This window comes from Juglans regia, chromosome 16 (assembly GCF_001411555.2).
Source record: "Juglans regia cultivar Chandler chromosome 16, Walnut 2.0, whole genome shotgun sequence".
NCBI lineage: Eukaryota > Viridiplantae > Streptophyta > Magnoliopsida > Fagales > Juglandaceae > Juglans > Juglans regia.
Genome location: NC_049916.1, coordinates 13,951,444 through 13,967,062, shown reverse-complemented (window position 1 = coordinate 13,967,062; position 15,619 = coordinate 13,951,444). Strand labels below are relative to the sequence as shown.

The following is a 15,619-nucleotide window of genomic DNA, read 5'->3' as shown; positions in this document are numbered from 1 at the left end:
GGAGGAGAAGATTCTGAACTTCGTCTTTATTTCTATAGGTTCCAACATCTACGCACTAAGGGGGAGGATATACCCCTCCATGGTCCGCCAATTTTACATGGAGATGTTGTCCACGTCTCAGGATGTATCATCTCACACTGTCATTGTAAGTTTGAGGTTTCAGAGGATGTCATCGCCTACAGTGGATGCTCAGGCTGAGAACGCACTAGATGTAGGCACATATGTATCATCTACTAGCCTAGTTGAGTCTATGGCCAGAAATGTAAAGCAAGCCACCTTCAGTCGGACTCGCACACAGTTCCTCAAACGAGTGGCATGGGGAGAGCCCATCGACTTGCCACTGCAGATATTTGAGCGGATTTGTTACGAGGCGAGCATCATCTCCACTGAAAACCTACCATATAGGGTGATCATTACTCGGCTATTAATGGACCGAAGAGTGCCACACCAAGCGAATGAGTGGTTGATAGAGCAGATGAACCTCCTAGACATGACTTCACATCGTCAGAGCATTGGACAAGGAAGGGGGTGTGCTCAGCACGAGTCTGGGCCTACAACAGATCTTGTTCCTCCGACCTAGTCTGGAGACGATATTACTCCCCATAGTGGGAGTACTAGTTAGCATCCGATGGTTACATCTGCAAGAGATGTGCACCCTGCTTGGCTCGATGCGCGCCCTGTTTGGATTGATGCGATGGTCTCAGATATTACTATGCACATCGACTGACAGATCGCATCAATATAGTAGAGTGTCACTGTGGTTGGCCATCGTTTAGATATCCTAAATGAAAAGGTCAACACATTGACTGAGGAATATCAAATATTTGTAAACAACTTGTTCTCAGCTTTGCTGCACTTTTATCATTTATTTTTATTTTTATTTTAATATATTTATTCTTCTATATTTTATGTAATGAATAATATCATTTAATATATCTAGTATTTTTGTATTTCAATTCTCAATCATTTTTTATTTGAAATTCTATTTTTAATTTTAAAACTATTCACATTTGAACATTAATGACTATCATTCGAACGAATAACTTTCACGTTCGCACGAAAGTAGGCTTAATGTTCGAACATACATGAACCGTTCAAACGTAATATTTTATACGTTTGCATGTACTCATTCCAAAATGACATTGTCTGAGTTACGTTCGAACGAAATATTATTATAGTTTGAACGTATAACCATTCTTGTGCACCTTTAGTGACGGTTTCTGGAAACCGTCACAAGAAAAGATATTTGGTGATGGTTTCATGACTGTTACAAATTCAAAATCGTCACAAAAACTCGATTGTGTTCTATTGCCTATATTAATATTTTTTCATCCTTGTATTAATTAAGTTCTTTTATTTATTTTGTTATTTTGTGAATAGAAAGAATTTGGAGATGAATGAGTATTTTGTGTTAATTGTTTTATTGTTCACCGCAATTGTCAGGCCTTATGACTAAATGGTATTTATATTCTTCGTAGACGAGATTTGTTGAGGCAAAAAATAGGACAATAGAGATCAAATACACGAATTACATGCTTATTAAAGTTATTTAAATTCATACCATATTTTTATTCAAACTAATCAATAAATTCATATTTTAAACTTGTTATTAATGATTTTAAATGCTTGAATTATATTAAATATATTAATAATTTCTAATACTATTGAAATAAGTGATTCAAATTTTTCATGGATCACCCTATTTAATTTGTTAAATTGTCCAATTCTTGATTCTGAATTTGATTTGATTTTTCTTAATCCCATGATCCCATCCATATGGAGAGGCTCGTTATTGTGAACTCTAAATGCTGCACTATAGTATTTAATTACATTAATACCTTCTTGAATATAACAATCCAATTAATTTGCGACAGGATTTCAATTCTAAATTTAAAGGAGGGCTGAAATTGAAATGATGGCCCCACCTCGACCATCATTCTTATCTTTTGATGCAAATCTATTTATATTAACCTAAAATATATAGAAGACAAGAAGACAACTGCATCTGTGAATGATAGCTGTCTCGTCCCAGACATTTTCCCATCAGCTTTCTTATTTCATGCATATAAAAGTATAGGTTAGGTAATATAATCTTGTAATATATATGTATATATAAAATATAAATTAAATAATAAAATTTAATTTTTTCTTTTACTTTTGTGATAACTAGTAATTTTGTATGGTATTAGAATACATGTCTTGAGTTCGAATATAACTTTACACTATATTCTATTTAATTAAATAAATTATTACGTATATATGTAACACATTTAATTAAACTTTTACGATAAGTTATAATTTTATAATATTATATATATATATATATGGGGAAAGTTCTTACCATGATCACGAGATTACACCTAACCTAAATGAAGCTTCTCTCCTCGTTATCACGTAATAAAACATGCATGCAGAAAAACGTGCTAAATAATTTCATCCAAATAATCACGTAATTTGCCACTACCCTCTTCTATATATAGTGGGAAACAAAGTCATCTGTTCATTCATCTTCCATAATTAGTTTTTATCAGATTTATTAGTGCTGTGTAGGAAAATATGGCTCTAAAAGATGGAGACTGAAATAGAAATAAAGGCAGCCGCTGATAAGTACTACAGCATCTTCAAGACAACTGCCCACCACGTTCCCACAGCCACCCCTGACATTATTCAGGGAGTTGAGGTGAATGAAGGTGATTGGAAGACACATGGCTCTATCAAGGTCTGGAATTATACTGTTGGTACGTACGTAAGACTGCCAACCTAATTAATGTAGCTACTGTCTTGCAAACTTTGGATATGGGTCCTTGTTTGGTCCTTATTTGACTTGTCGATTGATTCATCTTCCTTAAAAACATACAATGATTAACAGCACCTTCGACATTGTTGGATATACATGCTGGTACTCCTCTTTGCTCGCCATTTAATCTAATAATACCAGATTTCACGCGGTACATGATCATTAGCTTAAGCTAAAGAAACGAGCTAGGATTAAACTACAAATTTCTTGTTACGAGTAGTCCAGATAATGAATCTTGTTACTAGATCTATTATCCTGACTCGTGTAATATTATTTCGTTTGTATTGTACTAGATGTTTTAAATTATTGTTAGACAGGAGAGTTTGTTTGGTGCCCTTGCATATATATTCATGAGAAACAGATTTTGATATCCCCCATTTGGGCTTGTGAAACCACAGAGGGAAATGCTGAGGTTTTCAAGGAAAAGGTTGGATTAGATGATGCAAACAGGGCAGCAACTCTTGTGGGAATTGAAGGAGATCCCATGAAGTACTACAAGATCTTTAAGGCCACATATCAGGCTATTCCAAAGAGTAATGGCAGCTTGGCCAAGTTGACTATTGTATATGAGAAACTGAGAGAGGATGTGCCTCCCCCAATTAAGTACCTCAATATGATGGTTAGTATCACTAAAGACATACAATGATTAACAGTAATTTAATCATTGTTACTTAAATCATTGTTACCAATTAATTAGTACCTCAATATGATGGTTAGTATCACTAAAGACATTGATGCCCACCTTGCAAAGGTATAGTCATAAGGCCGTATCTGCATGCATGCATGCTTTGGTTCCCAACTTCTATGATATATAAAAAGCATAATAAGAACCAGAGCAGTCATCATGTATCTAAGCATGCATGCATGCAAGGTTTGTGTAAGGAATTATTAATACTTGGAGTCGTCTTCTCTAATGAAGCCCTTTGTCGTGTTTTAATTGTGATGAAGATCAGTACTACTGGTGGTGCTCTCTACTTTTTAGGTCCTGGAATAAGACTCTGTAATCCGTTTAATGTGGTGTGTGAAAAAAGTATGATCGAATAAAATTCTTATGGTTGTGTTTATATCAAATTACTTACACACCCTCAGACAATTCATCGATTGTAGATATCAAGTGATACATATCATTATTTTTGTCATCATCTTTCCACCATCCCATAATGTGGCATTAAAATGTTAGGAAAATTATTTATCAGTCGTTATCCATCATCCAATCATTAAATGCCACATAAGAAGATGATGATTAAAAGGACGGTTGATATAATTTTTCTTAATTGTAATCAGGTAAAATCTTAACCTAGAAACACGAATCTATCAAGGCCTTTAAGCCTAAAAATAAAAATAAAAAATGAAATAAAACAGAATGATGGCGATGATTCTCCACATCTACAATAACATCCTATAGGGTGGCGGCTAGGGTTGTAATCGAGCTGAGCCAAGTTGGTCTTTGAATTGCCGTGCTCGACTTGGTTAAAAAAACTTGAGCTCGAGCTCGAGATTTTTACCTTAACTTTCTTGTGGCTCAGCTCGGCGAGCTGAGCTCCCAACTCAAGCTCAACCCAAAAAGCGAGCTCAAATTGAACCAGCTTAGCTCTAGTTGTTTATTTTTATATTTTTTGAATAAAATTTAATAATTAGAAAATTAGAGAAATTGCAAAAAAGATTTAAGTCTAATGACATTTTACAAATAACAAATAGATCATCTATTGAATTAGAAAATTGTATAAAATTTAAAATAATGAATATGTAACTAGTTGATATTTATCCATAATAACTATATATTATATGTCTACATAAATTACTAATACAATACACATTATATAATAGTATGTATCGATATTACATATATGGTTCCTACATTATGTAAAGCTATTAAGCTGATCTACCGATTAACCATTGTTCAAATTATAAAATAGTTACTATAATTATATGACTTAAGTATTTAAGTAAATAATATATAACTAAGGAGTATATTTGATATATCGGCATAAGTTACTAATATAAGTAATTTGGTTACATGATACTATATATTTATTTATAGAACTTGCTATATTTAGATTATTAACTGATATATAATCAAGTTGGGGATTTACGAGCGAGTTTTAACGAGTCTTAGCCGAGTTGAGTTCAGTTTGTTCGGATATCATGTATCCTTTAATAATAGAGCAGGTATAATTGCTTTTACGGTCGAACCCTTTTTTTTTCATGAGTCGAGTTTGATTCAAGTTTAACCGAGTGGGCTATCAAACATATTGATTCAATTACACTCCTAGTGACACCAACCCACCAAAGCACTTTATGAGTTCTTTTTTCAAATGAAGTTTTGAAAAACTAGTGGGCTTCTTGATACTTTTCAACTCCAATATCTAAAGAATTTTATGTAATATTATTCCTCTCAATTTTTTAAACGAATAACTCCGTATAAAAAGTGTAGCCGAAACATAAGAATGGGTACTTCGTCGCAATAATTTTTTAATTCCAAAACCATATATTTTGCAAACTAAACATATCCTTAAGATCACAATGAATGTTAAACTGGTACGTTGAGGATAAATTGGTGGAACTCAATAAGAAATTACAAAAATAACTCCAAAAAAAGAATCATCTAACAATGCCTCCAACATCTACATGTTTCACTCTGGCCAGCAATTTGTAATGCAATTAATGGAAGAAAACTGTAGGAAATGGGTATTAGCTCACTAATCAGAGGATGAGTTCCTCCAGACATGGAAGAAAGAGAGATATAAACGAGGGACGAAAGAGAGAAAATGATATGAACTCGTAGGAATGGAATCCCTTGAATCCACAATCAAATTGAAAACTCATCCAAGAAAGCCAAAATCAAGCCAATGGAAAATTTAGACCCGTTGAGGAACTCGTTTCAAGAACCTAGATTATATGAAAATCTAGACCCGTTGAATAACTTGTCTCAAGAACCTAAATTATAAGGAAGAACGTTACAAAGGTTGTGATTTGTCTTTGATAAGTTCAAAAGTTCATTAAAGAACAAGAGGAGATAAACTTAACTCACAATAAATAAATTTATCAAATTTCATAAAACTCAAAATGAGGCTATAAAGAGTATTTAAATGAAAACCTAATTAAAACCCTAGCCAAAGTAAATCCCCATCTTCCAAAAATAACCCTGAGTGAATAGTGTTGCGGCTACAGTACTCGGCTACAATAACTTACATATCTCAATCTCCCAAAAACCCTAGGTTAACATAAAATCCTTTCACAAAATACCCTTGGACGAAATACAAGGCCTTCCCAAAAGAAACCCTAGCTGCAAATTAAAATAATCCCTAAATTACCCTTAAAAACTTCTCTTGAAACCCTAGTTAAAGCCCATGTGTTCCATAGCTTGTATAACTAATAAAATAAGCCCTTTTAATAAATTAAACAAGGTCCAAACAATAACTCTAGCTCATGTCTTCCATAACTTGTATCAAGTAGATCAAAACTGGATCTCCTCTGAAGCCCATCTTGAGTGTTGGAGTCTTGCTAGATTCATCCCAAGTGGATTGTACCAATCATTGCATTGTCTCATTGGTCTTCTTAACTCTTGACTTTCTAATTGGCCCATCTGGAACTTGCAAAGGATCTTTAAAATTAGGTTCATCTTGGTGCCCATTATTCCCCCTCTCCTCAAAAGGATTCGACCTTGAATCTCCACATACATCAAATGGAGAACGGTCAAAAACATTGAAAATGGTAAAAACATGATACTTATCGGGAAGATTCACTTTATATGCATTATCATTAATTTTCTCAAGAATTTGAAAAGGTTTATCCAAGCTACTCATGTCATCAACAAGCAAAAGCATCAAAGCTAAATGAGTAAGTGGATTAAAACCATAAACAATTTCAATAAGAGAATAAGAAATAATAGTATGCAAGGTTTTATTATATGCACACTCTAATAAGGGCAAATGATACTCCCGCAAACGTCCATGTAACAATTCAATGAATGGCAAATGATACTCCCAAAAATGTTCATGAAACACATCTAAAGTTTTCCTTACACCAAAATGATCACCCCAATTATATGCAAACTCAATGAATGGCAAGCAAGACTCCCACAAACATTTGTGCAACACGTTAATGAATGGCAAATGATACTCCCACAAATGTTCATGCAACATGTCAATGAATGGAAAATGATATTCCCACAAACGTTTATACAACACGTCTAAAATCTTACTTACACCAAAGTTACCCAACAAACTACCATGTCTATTACACACAAGTAACTTACGCATAAAATTAGTAGGCACACAAAGTCTATTCTCTCTAAACAAGTACCAATCTAGTTTATAGAACTTACCAAACGATGTCTCACATGTTCCATACACACTAGCAAAGTCATCGTCATTAGCATGCAATTTCTTATCATATTCAAATCTTAATAACTTTGCATTTAAAATAAAGATAAGGACATACCTTCTTGCTAATGCATTAATCACAAAATTTTCCTCACCATGTGTGTATTTGATTACATGAGGAAAAGTTTCAATATAGTCCTCCCACTTAGCATGCATTCTAGTCAAAAACTTACCTTGTCTCTTCAAGTGTGTCAAGGACTCACGTTCTTCAAAGAAAGGTCGGGTAGGAATTGTTGCACCTAGCACAAAATCAATATACTGCTTTATCTCCCTAATAGATGGCAATCCACTAAACATACCGCTAGGAAACACGACCTCATATCCCTACAACAAAGAGACAACAACACTAGGCAAAGATATGTCAAGTTCATTAGTATTAAAACTCGGCTTAGCATAAAAACTCACTTTTCTCTTTGTTTTTCTCTCACTTTCTTCACTCTCTCTTTTCTTTCCACTCTCTTTTTCCTTTTCACTCTCATTTTCTCTTTCACTCTATTTTTTCTTTTTACTCTTTTTTTCTGTCACTCTCTTGTTCTTCATCTCTTTTTGAACTCTCGACAACACAATTGTTTTTCAACTCATTCTCTCTTTTGCTTGAGGTCTCAGCCTCAGCCTCAGCCTCATCTTTTTTCTCTCTTTCTCCTTTTCGGACTCACTATTTCTTTTTTTCTCAATCTCACATTCACTCTTGCTTTTTAGCTCAATCTCACTTTCACTCTTGTTTTTTTATCTCAATCTCTTTTTCACTTTTTCTGTTTTGATCACTCTCACTCTCACTCCTTCTTTTTTGATCACTCTTATTTTCACTCTTTCTTTTTTGAGCAACCTCACTTTACAATTTTGGTTGGTCCCCATGGACATGTGTTGGAGTTAAAGGAGCAAGTTTGATTATTTTTCCATCCTTTTCAAAACTGTACATGTTCCTTAACCCATCATGGATCATCTTCCTATTATACTGCCACGGCTTCCCTAACAAAATATGGCTAGCATGCACAGACACTACATCACAAAGCATCATATCATGGTATTCCTCAATTGAAAAAGAAACTACCACTTGCTTATTTTCCATAACCTCCCCACAAACACTCAACCACTACAACTTGTATGGTTTAGGGTGTTTCAAGGTAGGTAAATTCAAATTCTCAATTAAAGTAGTGCTAGCCAAATTAATAACACTCCTCCCATCAATGATCATACTACATACCTTGTTGTTGATATGGCATCTAGTATGAAAAATATTCTAGCTCTGCTACTCTGTATCATCCATCTTAATTTGTGTATTGAGTGCCTGCCTGGCAACAAAAGACTCACTATACTCTTCATTCTTACACTTATGTTCAATACTAGGCTCACGCCTCTTCCTATCTCTCCCACCTTGAAATTTTCTACACACTGCATCTCGTTGGTCCATCTTATCACTCACTTCACCCAACACCATGTTCAACCGCTCAAACTGTTGTTGCATGGCTTGCAACACAAAGGATGAGTTATCTGCCATCCTCTTTGGTGATGAATCACTCCTATGAGACATCGTAATGTGCCACACAAAAAGAATGTTAGTGAAAAACCTCATACACTCCCTTACGTGTTTACACTCGAATAATGACATTTCACTCGTGTTTCACTCTTAATTGGTTTTTTCCCGATAATAGTCTAACACTCTCTTGCCTTTTATCACACTAGTTTTCCCGCTCAAATTCATTAAGAACTAGTTGAACTAAAACAAGACAATACAACCTTATATTATTCCAACCAGCAATAGATAATAGATTCAAGGAATAAAATGACACGTGAATCAAGGAATTTATACGAGGGAAAGAGTAATTATAAAACAATATACCAACTTGAAAAATGTATTCAGTCCCTTTGATGTAAAGCTCAATCAATAAATGTCTTTTTTTCTCTTTGTTGTAACTATGTAGCAACATTTGAATATGCTACATTTTTTTTTCTTTTTTTTTTCAAATCTTTTTTTTCTTTTCATTTCTTTTCCTTTCTCTAATTCAATCACAAACATCAATATTCAATTGTGAAAATCAAACAATTGAATTCAAATATACAAGAGTTGACAATCAAGTAGAAGATAATCAATAGAACGGCACTCCAAGTAATTGACAAACTTAGAGACGTAAGAAACCCTAGGTGATGCAAATTTCAGCTAAACCAAAAACCTTAAGAATTTCGACAGATTACTTTTTCTTTTGTTTTGTTTTTGCAACCCTAGAATAATGAAGCCCTATAATTAAATTTAAAGATGCAAGAATTAAAAGATAGAATTAGACCTGATTAGAAACCTGGCTCTCAATACCAAATGATATGAACCTGTGGGAATGGAATCTCATGAACCCACAATCAATTTGAAAACTCAACCATGAAAGCCAAAATCAAGCCAATGGAAAATTTAGACCCGTTGAAGAACTTGTTTCAAGAACCTAGATTATATAAAAATATTGACCCATTGAAGAACTTGTCTCAAGAACCTAAATTATAAGGAAGAATGCCACAAAGGTTGTGATTTGGCTTGGATAAATTCAAAAGTTCATTCAAGAACAAGAGGAGATAAACTCAACTCACAATGAATAAATTCATCAAATTTCATAAAACTTAAAATGAGGCTACAAAGAGTATTTAAACCAAAACCTAATTAAAACCCTAGCCAAAGTAAATCCCCATCTTCCAAAAATTTCCCCGAGTGAATAGTGCCACGACTACAGTAACTTATATATCTCATGGGAATGGAATCCCATGAACCCACAATCAATTTGAAAACTCACTCATGAAAGCCAAGATCAAGCCAATGAAAAATTTAGACCCGTTGAGGAACTTGTTTCAAGATCCTAGATTATATAAAAATATAGACCCATTGAAGAACTTGTCTCAAGAACCTAAATTATAAGGAAGAATGCCACAAAGGTTGTGATTTGGCTTTGATAAGTTCAAAAGTTCATTCAAGAACAAGAGGAGATAAACTCAACTCACAATGAATAAATTCATCAAATTTCATAAAACTCAAAATAAGGCTACAAAGAGTATTTAAACCAAAACCTAATTAAAACCCTAGCCAAAGTAAATCCCCATCTTCCAAAAATTCCCTCGAGTGAATAGTGTCGCGGCTACAGTAACTTATATATCTCAATCCCCCAAAAACCCTAGGTTAACATAAAATCCTTTCCCAAAATACCCTTGGGCAAAATATAAGGCCTTCCTAAAAGAAACCCTAGCTGCAAATTAAAACAATCCCTAAACTACCCTTAAAAACTTCTCTTAAAACCCTAGTTCATAAAACATAAAACATATGTGGGCCAAACATCCTCAAACCCATGTCTTCCATAGCTTGAATAACTAAAAAAATAAGCCCTTTTAATAAATTAAACAAGGTCCAAACAATAACTCTAGCTCATGTCTTCCATAGCTTGTATCAAGTGGATTAAAATTGGATCTCCTTCTCTGAAGTCCATCTTGAGTGTTGGAGTCTTGTTAGGTTCATCCCAAGTAGATTGCACCAATCCTTGCATTGCATCTTTGATCTTCTTGGCTCTTGACCTTGTAATTGGCCTATCTGGAACTTGCAAATGATTTTTAAGTCTAGGCCCATCCATCAGAAAAATAACTGAATTACATTTGAGAAAACCTGTAGTAAATTAAATGCCGACAAAAGGAATCTAGAGTAATAGAAGCCACCCGTGTAGTGTCACAAGTCTGGGGATTGAGTGTGAAATACTTGGATGGACTGCCTTTTAATTTCGTTTTGGTAATTTAGTAGAGTTCGTTCAGCGAACTTGCGAGTCCAATTACTTTTATTAGAGTCAGGGGCCTGCGAGCCCAGTTACAGTTATAGTGTTAGTATTTTGTTACATGATAGTGGTCTGGAGGAGGAACTCCACTACCCACTCTCTCCCTACTGATGAGCAGCGCACGTACAACCATATGCATTTTTGGGGTGCTGCCAAAAATGTGAACCTATAATGTAGTTATCTTGTTATTTTTTTTCTTTCCTCAATTCTCCTTTGTTCAGCCTATAATCTCTCCATCTCTCACCCTTTTTTCAAGAATCGACGCATTATTTCAGGTGCCATATCTTCCCTCCATGCACTCCTCTTTCTCGCACCATGACTGTGTTCTACGAGTTCTCGATGCTGTGTTTGAAGAGAGTATGTTGAAAGCTTATTTGTAGATGTGCTTTCACCTTGAAATTGTTCAAATTACCCTCACATCGAGTGTTACAACTCATTATTGCGGCTCAAATAAATATGGGAACCACTCCCATGTGACCCGCTCAATTTTCCATGTAAACTTCTCATTTTCAGCATCATTCCACTACACCTTCACTAATGGTATGACTTTAGATCACAATCTCTTCTCCTTCAAGTCTATGATTCGTACTAGTTTCTCCTCGTATGTGAGATTTAGTTGCAGTAGAAATAGATTTGGATCAATTACTCGAGGTTGCTAGTTTCCAAAACTTTTCCTTAACGAGGAAATGTGGAACACATTGTGAATCCATTCATATTTTGCCGGTAACGCAACTCGGTATGCTATTAATTCTTTCTACCATTGGTATGGTCAAATGCACCATGGGCTTAATTTCCCTTTTACCTCAAATCTCTTAACACTTTTCATAATTTCCCTTCAAATGTACCTGTTCACCATCCTCATCTCTTCTCCTATTGTCGGAGTAACTCTTCGGCATACTTTGAGCTATGGCCATTCTTGAACGTATGAGTTTGACCTACTTCGTCATCTCCTGGATGATTTTCAGTCCAATCACCTTGGCTTCTCCTACCTCATCCCAACATATTAGCGATCTACACTTTCTCCCCATATAGCGCCTCGTAAGGGGCCGTTTAGATAGTCTCTTGATAATTGTTATTGTACGCGAATTCCATGAGTGGGATGTGACCTTCCCATGGTCCCTTAAAATCCAACACGCACATGCCCTCAACATGTCTTCCAATGTCTGAATGGTCTCTTTCGATTGCCCATCTGTTTAGGGATGATAAGCACTACTAAAATTCAGCTTGGTACACATTGCCTTTTTAAACTCTTCCAAAAATGAGACATAAATCCTGGATCTTGATCAGATATTATAGTCTTCAGAACTCATGTAATCTAACTATTTCCCTTGTGTACAACCGAGTAGTTTACTCAGTGTGTCCATAGTGGTGATCTGTAAGAAATGGGTGCTCTTGGTCAATCAATCTATTATTACACATGGCATCTTTTCAATTGGAGGTTTAGGGTAAGCTAGCCACAAAACCCTCAGTGATATCTTCCTACTTCCATTCAAGAATAGGTAAAGGTCATTGGGTTCCCGTTGGCCTTTGATGCTCCGCCTTTATCCTCCGACACGTATTGCACCTTTTGATGAAGTGGGTGATGTCTCGCTTCATTCCTTCCCACCAGAATCCCTTCCTTAGGTCTCAATACATCTTCGCTCCTCTAGGGTGTATTGAGTATGGCAAGGAATGACCTTTGACTAGTATTTTTTCTAAACATTTCTGAATTAACTAGGAGTACCTTTCATCCTCTAAACAACAGGGTACCATCCTCACCCAGGCTAAAATGCATAGGTCCTTCGTCTTTGTAGATTTTCCATCTAACCTCTAGCAACTTCGAATCCCTCTCCTGTGTATCCTTCAACTCATCAAAATTGCTTACCCTAAATTAATGCATGGTAGTGAGAATCTGCTTTGGTGGCAGATCCTTTACCAATAGGTATCTCATCCCTTTGTAAAAGTGAGTCCGCCTCCGAGGGTTTTCCTATGTGCCTGGTCTTCGACTTGAAGCTTAAGGCATCAGCGACTAAATTGGCTTTTTCAAGATGATACTTGACTTCGTGCTGGTAGTCGCTAATGACCTCCAACCTCCTTCGTTGCCTCATGTTAAAACTTTTTCAGATGAAGAGACGTTTCAGACTCTTGTGATTGGTATACATCTTGCATTTTTCACTATATAGGTAGTGTCGCCAAATCTTCAAGACAAACACCATCGCTGCCAATTCCATGTATTGCATGGGATTGTTCTTTTTGTGGTCCTTCATTTGTCTAGTTGCGTAGGCTACCACCTTGTCTTCCTCAATTAAGAGGCAACCTAGACCATACTTCGATTCATCACTAAATACTACGAATGGTTGGTGAGACTCAGGTAATGCTAACAAAGGGGCCGTAGTCAATCTCCTCTTTAATTCCACAAAACTTCATTCACAATTGTTGGTCCAGGCGAATTTGACTCTCTTCTTGGTTCACGCCATGAGAGGACTCGACAATATAGATAATCCTTCTACAAAGCACCGATAGTAATCAGCCAAGCCCAAGAAACTCCTTACTTCTTGTACTGAGGTTGGTCACTGCCATCCTACTACCGCCTCAATCTTACTTGGGTTGACCGTGACTCCCTCCTTGGATATCACGTGACCAAGGAACTTTACTTCTTCTAGCCAGAACTTGTACTGGTTGAGTTTGGTGAATAACTGATGGTCTTTGAGTGTGTTCCCCACACCAATCTCAAGTGGTCCTCATGATCCTTAGCACATATGGCATACACTAGGATGTCTTCTATGAACACCATTACAAACAAGTCAAAACACTCTATTCATGATGTCCATAAATGTTGTTGGGGCATTAGCTAAACCGAAGGGCATCCCTGTAAACTCATAATGACCATACATTGTTTGAAAGGCTATCTTTGGTATGTCACCTTCCTTAATCCTCTGTTGGTAATAACCCGATCTAAGATCAATCTTAAAAAATACTACAGTTGGTCAAATAAGTCATTTATCCTAGACAACGGGTATCTATTCTTTTTAGTTACCTTATTCATTTCGCGAGAGTCGATACACATTCTGAGGGTTCCATCTCTCTTTCTCACAAATAGTATTGGTGCTCCCCAAGGTGAGATACTTGGCCTAATAAATCCTTTCATAAAAAACTCTTGTAATTGACTCTTAAACTCCTTCAACTCCGTTGAGACCATCTTGTAAGGCGCTTTGTGTACCAGAACAGCTCCCGGTTCCATCTCAACCAAAAACTCAATTTCTCTAGGAGGTGGTAACCTTGATAGTTCACCAAAGATCTCTACAAACTTGTTTAGTAGTGGTATGTTCTCGATTTCTTTAGGTTCCTTCTCCCCAAGCACTAAGTGCACTAAGTAGGCCTTAGCCTCATTTGTCATATCCTTCTTGGCCTACAACGAGGTAATCACTTTCAGCTTTGACCTCAACTTGCTTCCACGGAAGATCCTATCTTCCATTTGCAGTATGTGGAATGTAGCTATGCTCGACCAGCAATCTATGCTCACAAAGTGTCTAAAAAACCAGTCAATTCCTAAAATGATATTGAACCTCAACATGTCAAACAATATCAAATATGATTCCAAAGGGATCCCATCTATCTACGAAGGACACTCTTTAACTACCTTAGTGTTACTAAGACTCTTTGACACATTGGGTTTATCCAATGACCTATCATCTTGACAAACATAGTAGACAAAAAGGACTGGAAAGCTCTCGAGTCAAATAGTGTACTTAAGTAGAAATGTGATATCCTAACTCGTCCTGTGATGATGCCTGCCTCTTGGGTCTCTGGGCATCCTCGTTGACTTCTCCTAGGATGAGGGCGTACACCCAAGCTTGTGCAGCCTATCTGTGAACTCCACGTCCTCCATCATGCCTTGCTTGTTGTGCTGGCATTGCCCTAGGGAAATCCTTGGCGTAGTGTCCCATCCGCTTATAACGATAACACATAGCTAAGGTCTAACGGCACTCCCCTTTGTGAGCCCTATGAAAACTACTACATACAAGTATTTTCCCTCCCATACGCACTCCAGGAGTAGTTGGTGGCCATCTTGCCGTCCTAGATAAGAATTTCTAAAAGGTTCCCGAGCTGCTTCCCTCACCGGTAGACGTTCTCCTCATAAACTTCATGGGTGTGGCTAATGTGTTGTGCTGTTCTCTCTCAGCTATGGAGGCCATGTGCACTAGTTTATGGAAATCCTTAATCTCTAGGCATGCTACCTAAGTCTTGATTCGCATTTGAAGCCCATCTTATAATCGTTCTACTCTCATACTGTTAGTATAAATGAGGTGTGGGGTGAACGTCCCTAACTCCATAAACTTCGCAGTATACTGCTCCAAGGGCATATTCCCTTGAACCAAGTTAGCGAAGTCCTTCGACTTCTGCTGTCTCACAATGGTAGGGAAGTAACGATTGTAGAATTCATTCATAAATTGTTCTCCTTAGAATAAATAGATCGCATAAAAGACCTTCTACTTTTCGGTGCATCCACTAACCTCAAAAGTACTTTCGATATTTGTGATTCACCTTTCTCCCCTCATCAATCCCTCTTTACCAAAAAATCCCGGGTAACAGAGAGCAAAAAACCGTTTATACCTAATCCTCTTTAGTCCTCCCTGTGGGATCCTAACGACTAGACTTGCAGG

At 36.4% G+C, this 15,619-nt stretch overlaps 1 protein-coding gene across 1 annotated transcript; it reads left to right on the top strand.

The window, feature by feature from the left end:
* The first annotated feature begins 2,569 nt into the window (after window positions 1-2,569).
* On the top strand, window positions 2,570-3,554 carry LOC108998115 (MLP-like protein 328). The gene is made up of 3 exons (XM_018974565.2): window positions 2,570-2,738; window positions 3,196-3,434; window positions 3,528-3,554. Exons 1-3 carry the CDS (start codon window positions 2,570-2,572, stop codon window positions 3,552-3,554), a joined length of 435 nt encoding a protein of 144 aa, XP_018830110.2.
* Window positions 3,555-15,619: the final 12,065 nt, after the last annotated feature.

Coding starts and splice junctions, on each gene's coding strand:
- LOC108998115 (XM_018974565.2), top strand. CDS start 2,570: ATGGAGACTGAAATAGAAATAAAGGCAGCCGCTGATAAGTACTACAGC. Junction 2,739..3,195: donor GGTCTGGAATTATACTGTTG/GTACGTACGTAA, acceptor GTGAAACCACAG/AGGGAAATGCTGAGGTTTTC. Junction 3,435..3,527: donor TGGTTAGTATCACTAAAGAC/ATACAATGATTA, acceptor ATCACTAAAGAC/ATTGATGCCCACCTTGCAAA.